The sequence below is a fragment of the Cynocephalus volans genome, chromosome 8 (assembly GCF_027409185.1).
Source record: "Cynocephalus volans isolate mCynVol1 chromosome 8, mCynVol1.pri, whole genome shotgun sequence".
Taxonomy (NCBI): domain Eukaryota; kingdom Metazoa; phylum Chordata; class Mammalia; order Dermoptera; family Cynocephalidae; genus Cynocephalus; species Cynocephalus volans.
In genome coordinates this window covers 13,430,576-13,450,194 of record NC_084467.1, presented here as the reverse complement: position 1 = coordinate 13,450,194, position 19,619 = coordinate 13,430,576, and the positions used below count along the sequence as shown (strand labels likewise).

The window sequence follows — 19,619 nt, the reverse complement described above, 5'->3', positions numbered from 1 at the left end:
CTTCCTTCTTTCAAGGGTAGCTGCAGAGAACAAGTCAGTCCATGGACGTGAAAATGCACCTGAAACACACAGGGAAGCCAGTGCTGTGCAGGTGGGAGCTGCTTTCTGCCTACAGCAGGGTCTGTGCACAAATCCTGCCTCCGATCACTTGATAAACTGGGCTCTTCCTCCCTCTCTCCGTCTCCAGAAGACAAGATTCCAAATTAAAGAGGTCCATATGATTATCCACCTTTTTGTTTTTCCACTAACTTGAAATAATTTAGCGCTCAGCAGAAATGTGGAAATATTTTTGTGATATGGAGGAACCTGTATTGTAGTCAAAATGATTTGAATTTGTATAATGGCTAAATACTGCGAAATACAATGAAACAAAAGCTTCAGAAAGAAAAAGAGAGAGAGAGAGAGAAAAGACAAGACCCCAACATGGTCTCACCAAGCCTGGAGTGCTGGAGAAGGTTTCCTCACACTGACACCCACCACCTGCAGGCCTGGCCAGGCACCTCCCCAGCCCTGGTGGCATTTAGCCTCACGACGGCTCCAAGCCAGGAACCACATCCTCTCTCATAGAGGAACAGATGAGGGGTTTCACGAAATGAAGGGACTTGCCTGAAACCAAACAGTGGCCGAGCCAGGACTTGGACCAACTCTGAGGCCACCCTCTTTCCCATAACACACAGAGGGACTCTGAAGTGAGTCCAAGCTACATGACTTGGGGTCCCACCGCTGGCTGACTGCAGGACCATGGACAGGAACCTCACCCTGCTGAACAGATCTGTTTCTGCATCTGTAACATGGGGTAATCCCCACCTTACAGGGTTACAGTGACATGAGATTCTGTACATAAAACACTGGGGACCTGGTTCACTAACTCCTCCCCGCCGCACCCCCCCCCCACCACCGCCATGTTACCAGTTCACACTCAAGGACAGTTGCGACTGGCCAGGAGGAAGCAGGGGCCGGGGTGATCTCTGGGTTCCCAAGCTGTAGTAAGGGACCAGGTCTCTGGGATGCTGGCTGATGTGCCTGCCCTTGGCACAGCCTCATAAGTAGGAAGATCAGTCCCAGCTCAGCATACGGCCGCTCCCTGCCTCTGCCAAGTCCCACCTGCCAGGTCCTCATGACAACTAGCTCCAGACCCCTGCCTTCCAGGCCAGCTCTATTTCCCTGGCCCCAGGGCCCTTCAGCAATTCCAGCTGCTGAGCCCAGCCCTGCCTCAGGTGCTCAGATGGGACTGTCTGGTGGAAGGTGAGCCGAGGAGGGAGGCAAGATAAGCTGCCGCAGGCTGACCCGGGGCAGAGGATGCACCCTGAGGCCCGTGTCCACCCTGGCCCCCTCCCAGCAAAGCCCCCACGTCCTGGGCAGCAGATGGGAGCCAGGTCCAGGGGCCTGGGGCAGGGATGGGGCAGGGGCGGGGGTAGGTGGACGCTCACCTCCACCCTTCATTCCTCTCCACCTCGTCTCATAAACAGCTGTGCAGGAGGAAGCAGCAGCCCCAAGCGGATGCCAGCAGACCCCCGACGTCCCTCTGCCCCAAACCCACTGACCCACAGACTGACAGGAACGTTTGCCTTGTTTAGTAAAACCTCTAACAAAAGAGACCCTTGGGTGGCCTTCTCTCTCCCTTCACCTCATTTTGAAGGGGATTTGAGGCAGAATTGGGTTTGGGGTCAACCTGAGGCATGGGACAGTGGACAGGCCTGGGATCCTGCTCGGGTTAGCCATTTTCTAGCCGCTGCCTGACTCGGGAGTCTGCCAGGCTTGGAGCCCACTCCTAAAAGCCCCAGGCTGCAGGGATATGGTGGCAGGGAGCCCCCAGGCACAGGAAGAGGGGCTTCAGGAATGACAGGCCTGGGTGCTCCCTGCGGAGTGGCCCCACTCTTGGAGCCTCAGTTTTCAAGGCTGACTGAGGCCACTACAAGGATCAATGGGATGAGCTGCCCAGGTCGTACCACCACCTGGCCCTGGAAGGGGCTCCAGGAACACTGGTTCCCTCCCTTTGCCCCAGCCTCGACCCCAGGGTGCCTCACCTGGCAGGAGGAAGGTGGTCCTGGTGGCAATGTTGATCTCCTGCAGATGCTCCAAGGTCTCAGTGTGGAAGAGGCGGATGGAGGAGCCGGCAGAAAAGGCCATCCAGACGCCGCTGCCCGCCTTCACCATGTGCGTCACGCTCACAGCCTCATCCTGGTGCGCCTCGAAGCTTTGCTGCAGCACAGAGGGAGGGGTGTCAGTACTGGGCCGGGGCACGCCAGCCAAGCCTCCTGACAAGCTGCACTACTCCCTGGATCAGCCAGTTTCATGTTCTTCAAGAGCACAAGCTAACCCAGCCTCTGCCTGAACCAGAATCAAGGCTGGAGGGAAACCTTAGAAGTACAGCAGGGGAGGAAATCCCAGTGTGCAGTGTCTGCCGGTTACCGTGGTGTAAATACTTTAACTCCGAGCCACCAACGCAATACACTTGAATGAGCAGCAGGAAAAGACACACACACACACTCACTCTCACAGGACCAGGCCCTGGCACTATGCTGCGAATCCTTGTGGATCCTCAGCTTGCAGAAGGAAAGATGGAGCCAAAAGTCAGCAGAGGAGCAAACAGCAGTTTCTAGCATACTACTTACGATGTGTAATGATGAACGTGCTAATACTATTGATTTGAGCACCACATATGGTACACAAATAATGATAGTCAACACTGTACCCCAAAATATGTATAATCAATTATGCTTCGATTTAAAAAAAAAAAGAAAGAAAGAAATATGTATACTACTTAAAGTGAAAAGGACAACCACAGACCTACTGAGGGAGGGAGGTGGGGAGCATGAGCCAAACCCTCATCTTCCACAGCAGGGAGTCAACAGAATGTCCACAAACTGACAAATCAGGAAGCGGCAGAGTCAACACATTAGAGTCACGGGGAAGGGGACAGGTGGATTAAAGACAGAACAGGTGAAAAGCATTTTCTTTCAGGAAGCAGGACTGGGTTGGGGAAGGGGAAAGACCTTTTGGGTTAAACCATTCCATGCTGTTTGATTTTTTTTTTTTTTTTTCCCTTACCGTTGTGTATATAATTTTAATCTTAATACCAAAAAAAAAACCTCCCTTTTTTTTTTTTTTTTTTTAAGAAAAGACATAAAGAGTCAGGCTTCCCATCCACTGCAGGGGAAAGTCCAAGTTCCTCCACGTGGCATTCCGGGACCCAGCTCTGCCCCTACTCCTGCCCTTCTGGGCAGGCTCCCTGCACTCCAGACCAACCAATGCCTGCGCCTGATGGACATTAGGACACACGACGCAGCCTGTGCCCTTGAGATGACCTGTCCACAACATGCATCACCCGCTGTCATTGTTCAGTATCTGAAGACTCCACTTCAGGCTGGCATCCCTATTCCATGAAGCTTGTCCCAACCACCCATGGACTGGCCACTTCTTTCTGAATGCCACATCCCTCTCTCTAGCCTGGGGACACCTACACCACTTTGTGGCTCTACTCAGCTTCCTCCCACACTGGACCATGAGCTCCAAGGACAGGCGCTGAGGCCCAAGCCCTTCAGCATCCTCCCTGCATGGCTGCAGGCCCAGTGCACAGTAAAATTTGGTCAAAGAGCAAATGGATGGACAGTTGAATCCCACCTATGAAACTACGTTGTTACTCAGATACAGACAAACTTGAGCACACCAACCTAGAGACAACCTAAATGCCCAACCACTGGGTCAGTCAGGTACTCTGGTGTATGTCCTATGTCCATTGAAAATCATATTTACAGACACTATATAATGAACGCAGAAAAATGTGAATGCTATAGTAAGCGCAAAAAAAAAAAAAAGTCACATCCAAAATCAGGGAAGGAAGAGGGTCAGGGGACGAGAAACCAGCACACTGAGGATTATTCCAGGGGCAGTACCTGGTGATTCTACTCTTTTCCAGTTTTCTGGTTTTTCCATGTTTTCTGTTAAGAGTATGTCTTGGGTAGAAGCCCAAGACTGCTGGAAGATGTTGGATGGAACATTGATTTGGAATCAGACCTGCTATTAAATTTCATTTCCTCAACAGCTTCACAAGCCTGGGTCTCAGCTCCCCCATTCGTAAGTGGAGGTCGTCCCTACTAGGTGCCTGGCATGGGTCTAAGCATTGGAAATATAGTGATGGACAAGATGGCCATGGGGCCCTCTCTCATGGAGCAAACGTTCCCAGCAAAGGACACAATTAAAACAAATAAGGATTACTTCAAATAGTGATAACCACTGCACAGAAAAAATATCAAAAGCCATTAAGACTGGATGGTCAGCAAAGACCCCTTGAGGGGGAGTGGAATTTAGCTTGAAATGTAAATAATGTGAAGAAAACAGGCCAGGGATGATTGGGAGGAGAGGGGAGAGCATTCCAGCAAATGCAAAGGCCCTGAGGCAGAAATAAGGAACAGACAGGGTAAGACAGAGGTGGGAGCAGTGGGCAGGGAAGTCCAGGGTGAAAAGTTTAGATTGTATTTACTTGTTGGAGCGGGCAAGCTGGCAAGTGACTAGAGGGTTTACTTCTAAAGAAGTACAGTCTAGTGACTGTGTGGCAGGAGGCTGGATTCCTGGGCTGGCCCAGAAGGCCTGGTGTGGGCTTTGCAAGTTCAGAGAGAGTAACACGTCTTGGTTTATTTTACCCTATGAGTCGCTCTAACCCTGCCCTCAGCCCCAGCTCCATCCTGGCTCAAATCACTAAGAGGTTTCCCACTGAGATAAAGAAGCTGGGAATAGGGGTCTGCATGGGAAGCCAGGCCAACGAACTTGGGGCTCACTCCTGATCAGAATGTGGGGCCCAGGACGGTGAGACTGTGAGATGTCCAAGGGAATAGCTTTTTCTGAGCCAGTCCTGATGGGCTGACCTACACTACACGGTGCAACGGGGGTGGGGAGGGGAGGGAAGGGGTGGAGCACTGTCCCCCCTCTCCCCAGACTCCAGGCTGCTCCCTGGAGGCTAGGTTCTACTACACAGCTCACCCCCTACACGGGACCCCTGAGAACAGAAGCTGTAGCTCCCTGGTGGACAGAAAGTTCGCCAAAAGCAGGGGTGTGTCACTCCACCTGGCAGAGGCTCTCCGTGAGCAAGGACAGGGTCTCATATCAGGCTGGGCATGCTCAGAGGGCAGGGAATTGTCTCCTCCCTCAGACTGGGGGCTCAGGGCAAGAGTTCCTGAGGTGGGGGGATGGGGGGGGCCTGTGTCCCTCTTTCCCCAGCCACCCTCCCCCAGTCCCCAGTGAAGGCCCAGGTGCAGGAGGCTCAGAGGTCCACGCGGTGCAGGGGCGGTATTTCTTTCTCCGGCCTTCCACCCTGTCTCTGCTGCCCACAGCCCTGGCTGTGCTGACTTTCAGTTCTCTTTTCTTGAGAGGAAGTCGCCTTCGAGGAAACCCTCAGGGTGGGGTGTTGTTTTCCAGCACCAGCCCACAGGAGGAACCCAGGAGGAACACCCCGGTTCAAATGTAAACCTCCCATGAGGCCCTGCTGGGAAAAGCCAGCTGAGGCACCATCAACCCCAATCACGGATGAGGACACTGAGTCCGGACAGGACTCCGCTCAGCGCCTGCCATCAGCCAGCAGACGGACGGATAGATGGGACAGCAGAATGGCCGGGGAGGCCCAACCAGCTTTGTCTGCAGACTTCTCCAAACAGCAGCACACACGTCCTTGCTCACGAAGGCACAAACACACAAACACACGTGCGGCCAGCCTCCTGCCCAACTCCTGCAGAAAGGTCAGAAGCATTTCCTGCCTCCGAGAAAACCAAACACGCTGAAGCTGAGAGGTCTGGGACCATGGAAGGCTGCACCTGAATTTGCAGCCAGCCAGCCTGCATGCTGCTGTCAGAATCTAATTAAAAGAGAAGTCAGCAGTGGAAATCCAGGCTCATTTCTCCAGAGGCATAACAAGTCTGCCTCCAGGCCCAAAGGGCTTTGCAGAAGCTTGAGCAAACCTGCCAGGCTAGAAGGGGCGAGGTGGGTGTGGGATAGGGCAGGAATAACTCTCCAGCCCCAGCCCCTGACACCTGTTCCCTCTGGGCTCCCAGCTATCTGGGGCTGCCCCCCAGGACCACCCACCCCAACACGCACACACCAGGAGCCTGAAGCCTGGGAGCCGGGTCTTGTAGTCCCAGCCAGGCCTCCTGGGCCCACAAGGTAGGGAGTAGGTGGAACCAAAGAGACATGTCAGCATCACAGGTCCCAGAGGGGGCTGCAGGACTGAGCCTGACACCTCAGGGTGCAGGCAAGAGGCAGAGGGGCCCAGCCCTTGCTGCCCATTGGGCTTAGTGTTGACAAGCCACACAGCTTATTTTGTTTTCCAGACACAGGGTATTTGCTTACTCAGGGAGGAGCCCAGCATTCATTGCCAGGGGAGGCTGTCAGCTCACCCAGCTCTGCTCTCCTCCCGCCCCGGGTGGATGCCACCCACCTGGCAGCCCAATCCCGGGCCTCAGCTTCCGATTTCTCACCTCTGGACCCATCCTCTAATCCCTGGACAGGCTCAGGAGTTGGAAGCTGCCTTTTTCTCAAAGAGGCTCTATCCCCCTGTCCCTGAAGAAGGCTGCCTGCTCATCTACCACAAGATCGTTCTTGCCCGTCCTCCGGGGTCCAAAAGGCCCAGTGATTTCTGCCCTCTCGGCCCCTGTGACTAGGCATAGCTTCTGACTGGGTGCATACCCTGCACCAGTAACTGCTCTATAAACAGTGCCCCTCAGCTACATTCAGTCTGCTGCCAGATTTGGTAAATCAAGCTTCACTAGAACATGGTCACACTCACATGGAAAAGAATCCATTCAAGTAGCTCGAGAACACAGCACTCTGACTGTACACCCCTGGTCCTTATTTAAGGACGAGATCTGCAAGGAAATGCTGAACTTTACTTGGCAGGCTTGGTGGCAGTGGAAGGGACACAGTGATTCTGAAGCAATGCTGTGTGACTGAAGTCCCCTGATGTCATTGGGAACCCAGGTTTTCAGAGAGAGAGAAAGGGAAGTCAGACGTGGAACTAGAGTGGTTACAGTAGAGCTCCAGGATCTCGGGTTTGAAGAGGAGGTATTAGTATGAACTTGAGTTTCTTTTTTTCCTGGCTCTGTCCATTGTCTGGACCCAGATATTGATTCTAAATTTCATTCTCCATGAGAGGGAACTAGCCAGGGCACCCTGGACAAATGGCCAGAATTTCTCACAATGCCGAAAAGCAAGGACATGCTCAAAGAATGATGGGGAACTGCCCAAAGGACCCAGGAGCTGGCACGAAGGGGCCCCCATGGCCAAATTCAAGACAATTTGAGCATCAGAAAGAATAATGATGGTCCTGGGTGAATTTTAAAAAGAATCTAGGAATTTGTAGTGATAGTAAAAAGGGGGGAGGTTGTGTAGAGCGGGGGCAGGGAAAACTCTTTAATGATAACTAGTAAAAGTAGAAGAAATGGCAGAGTCAGACGACTATAAATTTGCAATCACAGGGCCATCAGTGGGTGAAAGTTTGCTGAGGAACAGGATGTTCGCACAGTGTCCAAGAATCACCTATAGGTGACTTAGTCGTCACAAAGGGAGACCAGAACGTCTATGATGGGGAGACCTGGCAGGCCCCACCTCTCCCAAGTGATCAAGGACGGGCCAGCTGCATTTCCGTCTCCCCGTGTAATGCAATGGGAGGGTGCACGGCTCCCTGCACGGCACCTGGCCACACACACAAACCTCATCAGAAGGAACAACCAGCAAGCCCAGATGGCAAGACCTTTTATAAAACACTGGCTTGGACTTCTCAAAAAAGTCAATGTCACGAAGAAGAAAAAAAAAAATCAGAGGGATTATTCTAAATTGAAAGGAGACTAAAGAGACATGACGACCATATGCAGCATGTGATCCTAGGCTAGATCCTGGATGGAGCTGGGGGAGTAGCTATGGAAGATGTTTTGGAGACAGCTGGAAAATATTCATCTGGACAGTCCTTAGATGATATCGGTGTGTTGAGTTAAATGTCTGGGTGTGCATGCTACTGCAGTCATGTAAGAGACATGCCAAAGTATTTAGGGATAGCGGATATGATGTCTGCAACTGACTCTAAAAAAAAAGTGTATCTGTGTGTGTGCATCTGTGTATTTGTCCAATATGGAAAGGGGGATTATAGCAAAATGTTAACAGTTGCTTAATTAAAGAATATATGTGTCTTTCGTGTATTCTCTCAACTTTCCTGCAGTTTGAAATTTTTCAAAGTTAAAGTTGTGGGGGAAAAGTCTAAGTTATTTAAAAAAAAAAAAAAAAAACTGGCAGCCAGAGGGGAGGGGCTGGGTCTCCTCATTTGTAAATGGGGACAGAAAGAGAGCCTGCTGACAACTCAGCAGAAGGGCCAGCCCGCTGTGAGCACTCCGTGCATGCTGGCTGCGGCTGGTCTGGTGCTGCTGGGGTGAATCTGGCGTCCAGCACACAGCACCCATCCCTGCAGCTTCATAGCGCCCTGCTGCAGGCGCCCACAAAGACGGCTTCAGGTGAATGATACTGCTCCAAATAGTGCTGACACAGCCCAACCTCCAATCATACAATATTTATGTTCCTCCAGGTGACACCTCTGTGCATGGCTTCCATAAATTCCCAGGGTGAGCAGCTCAGCACTCAAAGTCATTCAAGCTGAGATGACGCCAAGGAGCCGGGGAGGAAGGCTGGGCCCCGGGCATCCCAGGGGCTGGGAGGTACCGAGGAGATGGCAGGAGGCTGGCGGGGCTTCTACTTTCTGGGCACCTCCTGTGCTCCAGGCCTTTGCAGTGCGGGGCTGGGCACTTGCATGCAGTATTTCACTTTCACAGAGACTTTGTGAAAAGAGAGAGAACGAGCCCAGAAAGGGGAAGTGAGCCCAGGTGGCCCAGTGGGGCAGGTGCAGAGCCGGGGGTGTGAGCCCCCGCCGTGGACTCCAAGTTCAAGTGCTCTCCTCCAAGGGTCAAAGAAGAGATGCTCATGCCCAGCACCCAAGCAGGGTGTGAGCTTGAAGGGGCTCTTGCCACCCACTCCCTGCTGGGTCACCAGCAATGGGCTGGCCCTAAGAGGAATGGTCAAGAGCCCTGAGATCACCTCCACAGCACCGGCCAGCACCTCACCAGCTTTGCCTCCCTTTAACCCCGCAGGAAGCTGGGATGTGGGCACCACCATTCCATCCTCACTAATGCATATGACACTAAAGTGTCCAAAGATAACCCCTGTGGGTCACTCCACCAGCTAGCAGATGGGCTGGGAATTGAGGCGCAGGGGTCATGCCCCACTCGGAGCTGCTGCACTGAGCATGCAGAGAGGTGGTCTTTTAAAGGCGATTAGCAAAACAACTCCCCTCCCTTTCTTTATCTATCTTATTCTTATCAACACTTCACAGCCGAGGACACAAATTGAGAGGCTAAATGATGTTTGCAAACTTGCGCTGCTTAGGAAATGGGGGAAATTCATACCTACGGTGAGCAACTTGTCCTGGCTTGTCCAGGACTGTCCAGATTGTAGCACTGGAAGTCCCAAATCCCGGGAAACTCCTCAGCCCTGGGCAAACCCAGATGGCTGGTCACTTTGATGGGACTCCAACGTCCACACTCCACCTCAAGCCATGGGTGGAAGCCTTTCTGCAGGTTCCGTCTGATGCCTCAACGCTCCCGCCTTCAGAGTCCGCCCTTCCTGGTGCATTCCTCAGAGAGGCTTAAGACGTGGCATCCACCCACCTCCACCTCTTAACATCTCTGGGTCTCCGTTTACTCATCTGTAAAGTGGGAGGGAGGTCATTCCTATGTAGCAAGAGACCTCACTGGTTCCTGGGCTCTCCTAGCTCAGGACTATCCTGGGAGCCCAGAAGGGACAGAGGAATGGACATTCCTGCCAGCTCCAAGACTAATGGCCAGTCCCAAACATTCCTTTAACGATCCATTTTGGAATTAATTATGCAAAATTTGATGTCTTTGGTACACTTTTCTAGAAAGACAGTCTACAGTTTTTGTCAACACTTCAAAAGTGTCTGTAAACCACCCTTGTCTTCCAAAAAGTTAGAAATTGCTATACTGAGCACACAAGAAGGTGGACAAAGATGTTGGGGTTGACCCTCTCGTCACCCCAGGAACAACCCAGACCAAAGCACACAAAAGGCCACTGAAGAGAGAGCTGTCCTGCCATGGCTGTGCCAATATTTTGCTGTTAAAAACCAAACCAAACTGAAATCCATCGGTGCATCCAGCCATCCCAGAGGAAGTGGAGTATAAGAAGTGTCTCAGAGTGTGGGCTATTGACATGCTCTTCATTAGTCCTATTTAATTTCCTTTTGTTTTCTTCACTTATGAGAGCCAGCCTAGTGTTTCCTCTTCATCATGGACACCTGAGGAGGGAGAGCTGGGCCACCAGCCACCTGGAGCCGTCAAGCACCTTTGACAGGAGTCTTGCCCTCGGCAGCTGCTCCAGCCTTGCCCTGCACAAGCAAGTGCCAGGGCTCAGCTGGGGAGGGCTGCCAGGTGTCCTCTGCCATAGCCACGTGGGAACCCAGCAAAGATTGAGCAATAGATAGGGGGACAGATGGACTGCAGCACCTACACATGCCTGGCGGCACACACCTCATCTCATCTCAGCTCACAGAATCCCTGCGACCCCACATGGAAGGAAGGACCACTGAGCCTATGGTGACATGAAAATGAGGACACGAAGGTCCAGCAGGGGAGTGACCTGTGCAGGGAGCAGTGGAGCCAAGCTTGGGTCTGTATGGCTCATCTGCTGTGTGGCATTCACCGTGGCCTGAGTCTGTCTCCTTATCTGTTTCCTGCCTGTGTGCACAAGGCAGTGAAGCTATCATCCCGAGACCAGACTGTCAGAGCTCAGGTCCTGACTCCACCACTCCCTGCCTCAGTTTCTTCAACTTTAAAATGGGCGTAATAATAGTAATTACTGCATAATCCCAGGGTTGTTGTGAAGATTACATGAGTTGCAACTTGCAAAGAGCTTGGAACAGCCTCTAGGATGAGTGTGTCTCATAAGCATTAACTCATTGTTGTCATCAGTGGTGGCAGTCTCTACACACCCCATGACCCTCCTCCTCTACCACACACACACCTGAGAGAGGCAGGTCCACGAGCGCAGGGTGCTGCTGGGGCCCAGTGCTCAGCACAGGGACTGAAGCACCAGCCAGGGCCTGCTCTGGGCCAGAGGGGCCAGAAGAGCCAGGAAGAGTTGGGTGGGGTGTAGGGTGGGTCCTACAGGAGAGAGACTGATACAGAGAGAGAGAGAGAATGTGCAATCAACAGAGAGAGAAGACACAAACCAATTCATCAAGGGAGAGAGAGATCAGTGAACGCTGAAAGAGAGAAAAAGAGCAGGAGAGAAAGACTGAGAGACAGACAGACAGATAAGATAAGAGAAAAGAAAGCAGGTGCATGTGTGTGAAGGAAACAATGTGAGAGTGACTGAGGTTGTTTCTCTGAATACACTTAACATCCAGAAAGTAAAGCACCAACACCATAATAAGGCTCCTAGTTGAACCCCTGGCACACAGTAGGAGTTTAGTAAGTATTAGGTCTTGGCCCAACATTGAGTGATTACCATTCCCTGCTGCCAGCAGGTGTGTGCCACCCCTCCCCCGCACCGGTCTCCCTCACTCACTGAGCGAATCTCATGGGGCGTCCTTGCCCACCAGCCTTTAGTCAGGCCCTGGGAGACTCTTGACCCCCCATCATGGCCGGAAGAGGCCTCGGACCCATTTATGACCCAACATGGTGAGGGTGACAGAGGAGGGAACAAGAGCTGCGGCAGCCCAGAGGAGCAGCAGAAACTGGCAGGGAGGCCGGCGGGCTCTGTAGAGAAAGGGGCAGGAAGTCTGAGAGACCAGCAAGATTCTGCCAAACTGAAAGAAAGGCACATAAAGGGCTTCTGGCAGGGGGAGCTGTGGGCACAAAGGCACAGGGCAGGAAGTGCCTGGATGGAGCCTGCAAAGGATGGGCACCTGTTGGGTTGCTGGAGAAGGGGGACCTCACGGGAATAGAGACAAGGGCAGCCTGAGCGGGCCTTGACTTTGGGCCACAGGCAGCCTGGACAGCTCTGAAGCAGGGTTAGATGTGATGAGACCTTTGCTCTGGAAAGATCCTCCATCCAGCAGCCAAGACTCAGCATGAGGCCCAGAAGGCGTTCCCAGGCGCTCCCTGCAGCTGTGCTGTGTCACATTGCGCCTGTGGCCCTGCACCTCACCTGGCCCTCCACTAACCCCCCATACCTGCACACAGCATCTGCTCAGCACCCATTTGCACATGCTTGGCCAGAGGGGGCGTCAACCAACACTGTGACAGCCAAGACTCCAGGTTCCGCTTGGTGACAGCAGCAGAGGGGAGCTGGCTCAGCCAAGATGCTGCCCCATCTCCCTGCTCAGGGTATGAGAACTGCAGGGAAGGGTCGTTTTCTCAGGTTCCACATGAAAATCCACAACCAAGACGCTGCGCAGACCGGCAGCCACATGAAAGGTCAGAATTGGTGTGATCAAGACAAAGCTGGGTCAGTCCAGAGGAGTGGGGGCTGGGGAGTGGGTAAGAAGGGTGGGGGGCGGAGAAAGGCTGGGAGGAAAGATAGGAAGACTGGGGTTTCCAGGCTTGATCCAAATCCCCAGATCTCAACTGGACACTGTCCAAAAGACTCAAGCTGCAGCCAAGGACTTATATTAATATAATGGACCCATACCCCTCCCTCTCCCGTGCACACACAGGCATGTGCACACGCACACACATGCAATGTACACGCATACACAGGCATCTGCTCACACTGCTCGGGGGCCCCCTCCCACCCACCCCATCTGACTGAGCCCACTCTGGGAAGCCAGGCCTACCACTGGGCCACACTCCACCTCCTCTCCCGGGCTCCTTGGACCTGGGCAGGTATGTCTGCCTCACTGGGCATGTGTGTATGGGCCAACCAGCATCCTCTCCAGTGGCTGGGGCACCTACTCTGCTGGACCTGCGCTGGCCACTGGTCTGGTCTCACCACCCATGCCATGAGGCTCCCTTCTCTCCCCAGGTATTCAGGGGAGTCAATAGCCCCATCCTTCACCTCTGGTCAGTAGCCCCTATCAGAGTCCAGTGGCCTTGTGAACACCATGGGCCAAGAGTTCCTGGGGTAGCTGGGAGCCCCGGGAGGCTCAGAGCAAGGCAGAAAGGAACAGCTGGTGTGGGAGGAAGGGGGCAGTAGGGAGAGAAAGAAAATAAAGGAGAGAGAGCTAAGTCAATTCAGCTCCTGCACCTGCACCATAGAACAATATGGAGAGAAAAAGACACTGTTCCCATTCACAGATAATTTGCAGTCCAAGGAAGGATGGTGCAGGTATACACATCCACAAGACACAATGGACCATGGGCACGGGACGGGGCAAAGGACAGTGGTGCCAGGCAGAGGCTTTGAAGTCAGAAGCATCCTGAGGTCCTGGCTGCACCGCCTAGTGGGTAGTCCCTGGCATCCTGAGCAAGCCCTGTAACCACAATGCAATGATGCTGAGCCTTACTCTGCTTCCTCCCACCAGGCACAGCCCCAGGAGCTGTATGTACAAGGAGCTGCTTAGTTCTAGGGTAGGTTCTAGAATTATCCCTGTTATACAGGTAGGGAAACTGAGGCAATCAGTAGCAGAGCCAGAGGCAAAGGCCAGCCAGCCCTGCTCCTGCACTCATGCTGACCACCATGCCAGCCCACTCAGACAAGGCCTGCAGGGGCATCAGGAATGCCCCCACAGAGTTTCTCCCCTAGTGGGCCCTCCCCCAGCCCCGCTACCAGGTTTACAGGTGATGACCGTGTGGTGGCCAGTCTTGAGTGAGTGTGCAGTAAGTGCCAGGCACTAGACCAAACCCTCTGCATGTGTGACCACACTTGATCTCCCCAAAACTCCAGGGAGAGAAGCTCTGTAATCGCAACCAGGGTCTGCCTCTTGGCTCGCACTGTCACCTCCCCTGAACTAAGCCCCCAGCCCAGGGCCTGGCATTCAGCGGATCCATGTCCATGGCACTATTTGCTCCTTGCCAAGTTCTAGAAGGACTGGGCAGCTACCCCTTCAGTGTCTGCCCTCCCCTCCCCTGCCGCAGGGATCAGAGGTGAGAGGAACCACAGAGGCAGGGGGGAAAATAGAAGAGCCACATGGAGGGGAGGATAGGACCCTGACGGCTGGGGACAAGGACTGCCCCTGCTGCATCATCCACCCTTCCTCACCTCTAGTTCATGTTCTGTCTGTGATGTCCCCTCTCGGCCACCTTCCCTCTCCCATCTCTCTTTTCTCTGCCAGTTTCTGTCCTGCCCCGAGTCAGGCTTCATAGACCCTGTTCCCTGAGCCAACAGCTCCAAACTTCTTTTTTAAAAAACCATGAAATCCTTTCATCACCTAAATCTTACAGTACGAAGAGACCAAATATTGGACACAGGAAAGATCTGAGCTCTTCCAGATCAGGAGGGAGGGGATTGCTGAAGCCTGCCCCTTCGCCATCTGCTGTCCCTCAAGATGTCCCTAGAGATAGCCCCTCACATCCTCTAGGACCCTGGGGCACAGTTTGCCACCAGAGAATCCCCAAACCCACCCCAGCCTCCCATTCTTCACAAGCTTCCGGAAAGGGAGTTCTTCTGAACATCTAACCTCAATCCTTCCTGCTGCTGAAAACGTTCACCCTCCTTTAGAACTTGTTCCCGTCAGTGCCTCCTGGAAAGTCTCCGCAATCTTTAAAAACTGATTTTGCAAGTTTTCCTTGCCCACTTTTAATTTAAAAAGATAGGATGACAACAACACCACACGCATTTCAAAGAAATGCAGACTAAGGTGCTGAGCAGAGCTGACTCTGTGGAATGACACGACCCCGACCCCGAATGCTCCCACAGTCTGGGCACTGGGTCCTCCCCCTTGGCAGCCCTGGGGGGGGGGGGGGACGGCGAGGACTTGGCGAATCTCTTCACCCTCACTCCAATTTGCAAGCCATTACCCAAGAAGCCCTGTGCCTGGATTTCACTTTTGCAAATTCCCACCCGTTTTGTGTCATAAATAAGACAGAAGACAGAAAACTAATACAGCCCAGCGATGCATTATTCATGCAGCGTCACACCGTTATGACAGATTTACAACGGCTAATACATGCAAACTAAGTTTGGGCACTAAACGTGAAAATTAAGTGTGGGGAAGGCGGGTGTATATCGGGGTAAATGGGGAAACCAAGGGACTGTTGGTGTCCAGGAGCCCAGAGAAGTTTCTTCTCTGTCGTGCTTAGTGACAAAGGCATTAGTGTTGGTGTCAGAGGCTAGCATGGAAGGGCTGGAGTCAGGCGGGCGCAGGGCGGGATTGCGGATGGGCTGCGCCCTGGGAAGCGCCTTTCCTGTGCTCAGCGCAGAGCTCCAGAGCTGGTTAAAATCAAGCCCTCAGTCAACTGTTCCACACGTCCCTTGTGCAAACCTCCCTTCCACACTCAGAGAAAACACCCCGGGCAGAGCCCACTTCCCCAAGGGCTGCCCTTCTGGCCTTAACAACACTTTACTGAGCACCTAGTATGCATCAGGCCTGGTCTCGGGCACCAGGGTTGTGACAGGAACAACCAGAGCCAGCCAGGCTTGGTCCTGCCCTACAGAGTTTCAGTCTGGTTAATCCCATCATTGGTCCCAAAATGTCACCGTGCAGCTGCAGCACAGTGCTGCATCAGTGGGTCACAGGGTATGAGCCAGGGTGAATGGAAGAGGCGAGGTGGACCAGACAGCCTCTCCGAGGATTGGGGAGCCAGGGACTAATGCAAGAGGGGCTGCCCCAATGTACCTCACAGCAACCCTGTGAGGTGGCAGCCAAGCCTGGTGTCCAGAAACAAACACCACTTGCCCTGTGTTCGGGAGCTTTACAAACAGCCAAGTCCTGTGCTTCTGCAACTGCGTGAGGGAGGCTCAAAATCTGCTTGGCTGAGTTCTGGGGGAGAGGGGATTGCCACGGAAACATCTCAAAACTGGGAGGCGCAGCTCAGAGGCAGGGACCTGAGCCCTCGAGTGACAACGCTGTCCCATTCGCGTCTTTCTCACCCACATTGCACAGCCAGGAAGAGGAGAGCTTTACATGAATCAAGTGTGCAACCACAGCCCTGCCCTGGGGTGGGCCACCGTCCGGGTAGGACCCTCCCCACTAGCTACAGCACCCTCTGACCAGCCCTCTACCCAGCTTCTCTTGATGCAGCTTCCTTGCCCTACTTCCTCGAAGGCACAATTCCTCCTGGGACACTTCCCCAACAGGCCCCTGTGCACACCGAGCCTTCCCCAGCCCAGATTTTCAACCCTGAGCCCAGAAAGAATGTGAACTGCTGTTATCGCAGTCCTGTGAGCACCTGGCAACCTGCCCTACAGAGGCGGATCCACCATCAAGGAGGCGTCCTTACATCCACCCACCAGCGCTGGCTGAGAGGCTGTGCTGAGCCGGGCCCTGGGACACACCAGCAAGCAGGACAGACGAGGCCCCATTTCCAGGGTGCTTCCCTCCCAGAGGTGCAGACGGACACAGCAATCAGGGAGATAATCTCAGAAAGCGATGAGTGAAGCTGGGAGATGTGCTGAGACCGTGACTGGGGTGGAGGTGGCTCAGCTGGAGTGATCAGCACGGCCTCACTGAGGAGGCAGCAGCTAAGCTGAGACCTGAGCGACAGAGAAGACACAAAGGGACAGGGAACGGTATTCTAGGCAGAGGGAACAGAGGCAAAGGCCTGGAGGTGGGAAGGAGCGTGGCTTCTTCCAAGAGGGGCCAGCGTGGCTGCTGACTGCAAGTCCAGAGGCCTGGCTTCTAGTCCACTTTCCCATCTGTAAAATGGGCCAGCTGTTCTCTCTGCAGCATTGCAAGGATCCAATGCACAATGCACATCACAGCCTGGCCTCCACCACTCCTCCGTCACTACTGCCTGACCCCATGAGCCAGGGTGGCAGAGACCCCAGCCCACACCATGTCAGGGAGCAGCCTTGCCCACCGCCCCAACCCGACAGAGCACACCTACACACCGCAGGTCTCCTGTCAGCCTGTCCCCAGTAAGTTTTTTAAAATTAAGATGCAATGATCATCACACAGCCAGCTTCCCCCTCCAGCGATGGATTAAAATGAACTCCAGACGACTGGATTAGACTTTGAAGGTGGCGGTGTAGATAATGAACACGGAGGATGCAGTGTTGACACGGGCCCTGGTGAGCGACATTATGATTTAACAGGCCTCACTTCTGCCTCCGCTGGGATCAAGGAGCTGAACGAGCGGTTGGTGGGCAAGTGTAAAACCTAGAGACAGACCGCGGGTGCCAGTCAGGTCTGCCAGCAAGGTTGGGGCAGCCAAGCAGGGACCAGCTGGGCAAGGGGCAGAGTATGGGCCAAGTGAGCCTCAGGGAGACTGTCCCTCACTCAGAGGCCCTGTCCCCTGGGAAACTGTCCCCCCATGCATTGTCCCCCACAGCACCGGGCTGTCTCTGGCTGGGGCTGATGATGCTTTCTTCTGCCTGGAAGATCTGCTTCCCCTCTTCCATCACCTGTCACAGACCAGGTCACCTGCCCAGCCTAGCTCAGGGATCCTGACCTCCAGCTGGGTCTGGCACCCCTCCCGCCTCCCCTGGATTCCCGCAGACCTGAGCTTACCCACTCCCAGGTCTGACAGTCCCAAGTGGGTCTGTCTCTCCACACTGGACTCCGAGCTCCTGAAGAGCTGAGACCAAGTCTCACTCATTTCCATCCCTCCAGCACCGTGCACAGAAGGCCTGGAAATGGGAGATGCTCAGCACACCCATCCGTCCGTCCGTCCATCACAACTATTGACTGAGGAGCACCTGCCTGTGTGCTGCCAATGAGCTAGACAGTGGGGAAGTAAAGATAAATGAGGCACGATCCTTGGCCTGGAAAACGTGTTCTTGGAAAAAGCAGGCTCGTAACCAAATGGGAGTTCCCCAGAGTTACATCCAACAGGGACAGAAAACTGCAGAGACCAATGCAGTCCAAAGGGAATGGAGCTTCCTGCCTACCAAGGCAGACGTCACTGGGCTTAACACTCAGGATGCCTGTGCTCAAATCCTGACTCCGACTCTTCCTAGCTCTGTGACCTCGGGCAGCTCCCGTAACCTCTCTGTGCCTCCGTTTCCTCATCTGTACAGTGGAAAGGATAATAGCACTCATCTCGTAGGGTGATTTGGGCATTAAATGAAATTATGCACATAAAGTGCTTAAACCCATGCCTGGTCCAAACTAAGCACTCAGTATATGATGGTTACTATGACTTCCTGGGGGTGGGAGAAATCCGGAGAAGCTCCTTAGAGTTAACTCAATCCCTAGATTTACACCCTATGTCTTCACATCGGGCCTGGGCCATGCCAGCAGCCCCCTCAGCCAACAATACACTCCTGGGTCTCCTTGCTTGGCGCTCTGAATAGCTCTAAGAATCTCAAATCCCCAGAGCGGGGTTTCTCAAGCCTGGGGGAGATTCTGGAAAGTCCTCTCTCTGAAGTGAGGCATTCTGCTGCAGCATTGCTTGCTGAGGCACAGCCCTGCAGGAGCTAAGCCCTAGGCACACATGCCAAACCACAGAGAGTGACAGCAGCCCAGTCTCCAGCCAGGCCTGGCTGGCTGTGCAGTGGGCGCCAAGGCAAGCGTGGATTCAGTCAGCCCAGGAGCAGCAGCCAGACAGAGCCATTTCCAGAGCCCCAGCACTAAGGCGGGGCCGGTTTCCTCAGGCAGCAGGAGCGTGGCTTTATTAAATATGCATGACGATCACCTTGTTACTGTGCCGAATGATTGTGTGTGCTGAAGGGGAGCTGCCTGCACCACGCTGCGCACAGAAACTTTTCAATTTCCCTGGCTGCGCACCGGGGTGCATGCTCCCTCTGGTCCCCGCTGCGGAGGATCCCTGGCCACCCTTTCCCTCCATCCTGCCTCCCCTCAGCCAGCAGCACTCATGGTGCCCTCGGAGGTGTGCAAAGCAGGTGAAAGGCCCTATTGATCCTCTTCTTAAGAGCAGCTGGTCCAGAACTAATCTTAAATCATCGCAGCCTCGCGCCGGAGCCTGGTGGCCGCGGGGGCCCCAGGGATGGTGACACCAGAGCTGAGCCGCGTGGGCCTGAGCAGGACTGCACTGCGGCTGGCAAGGGGTAAATACAGGTGAGAACCAGGCAGGGCCCGACCCAGACCCCTGTCCTTGCCTTCGTCTTTCTGTCTCGTGCTCCTAGGACAGCTGTTAGCAGGAAGAAGGCTTTCTTCCAGTGAAGCAAGAAGGCCCGCAATGCACGCGCACCCTACACCCACTGACAACAACAACCCGAAGGGAGCCGCCTGATTTTCCAAATAAGCTACATAAACAGCAGTGAGAATTTTGGTTATGCAAATAATGACAAGGATAACTAATGTTCGTCCAGCACTCACTATGTGCCAGGCACTGTGTGAGGCAGCCCTTTTTCATAAATGTCCTCTTTCAGTCCTCCTGGGAACTCTACATAGCACTATTGTCATCCCATTTTACAGATGACTAACTGAGGCCCAGGGAGGCTCAGTGACTTGTCCAAGGTTGTGTGGCTTGGCGGGGGCAGAGCCGGGGTCCCACTGGAAGCAGCCTGCTCTCAACCTGCACCCCTCCAAGGGGCTGAAGTATGCAGCCGACCTGAGGTGGACATGGCCGGGA

General features: G+C 53.8%; 1 protein-coding gene across 3 annotated transcripts in view; it reads right to left on the bottom strand.

The window, feature by feature from the left end:
- The window catches only part of ARHGEF10L (Rho guanine nucleotide exchange factor 10 like), a 144,190-nt gene that overhangs the window by 7,922 nt on the left and 116,649 nt on the right, over positions 1-19,619 (bottom strand). For all 3 annotated transcript variants that reach the window (XM_063104614.1, XM_063104612.1, XM_063104613.1), the window contains one exon: positions 2,028-2,202. In XM_063104614.1, the coding sequence (XP_062960684.1) occupies positions 2,028-2,202 (175 nt within the window). The remainder of the gene's footprint in view (positions 1-2,027; positions 2,203-19,619) is intronic.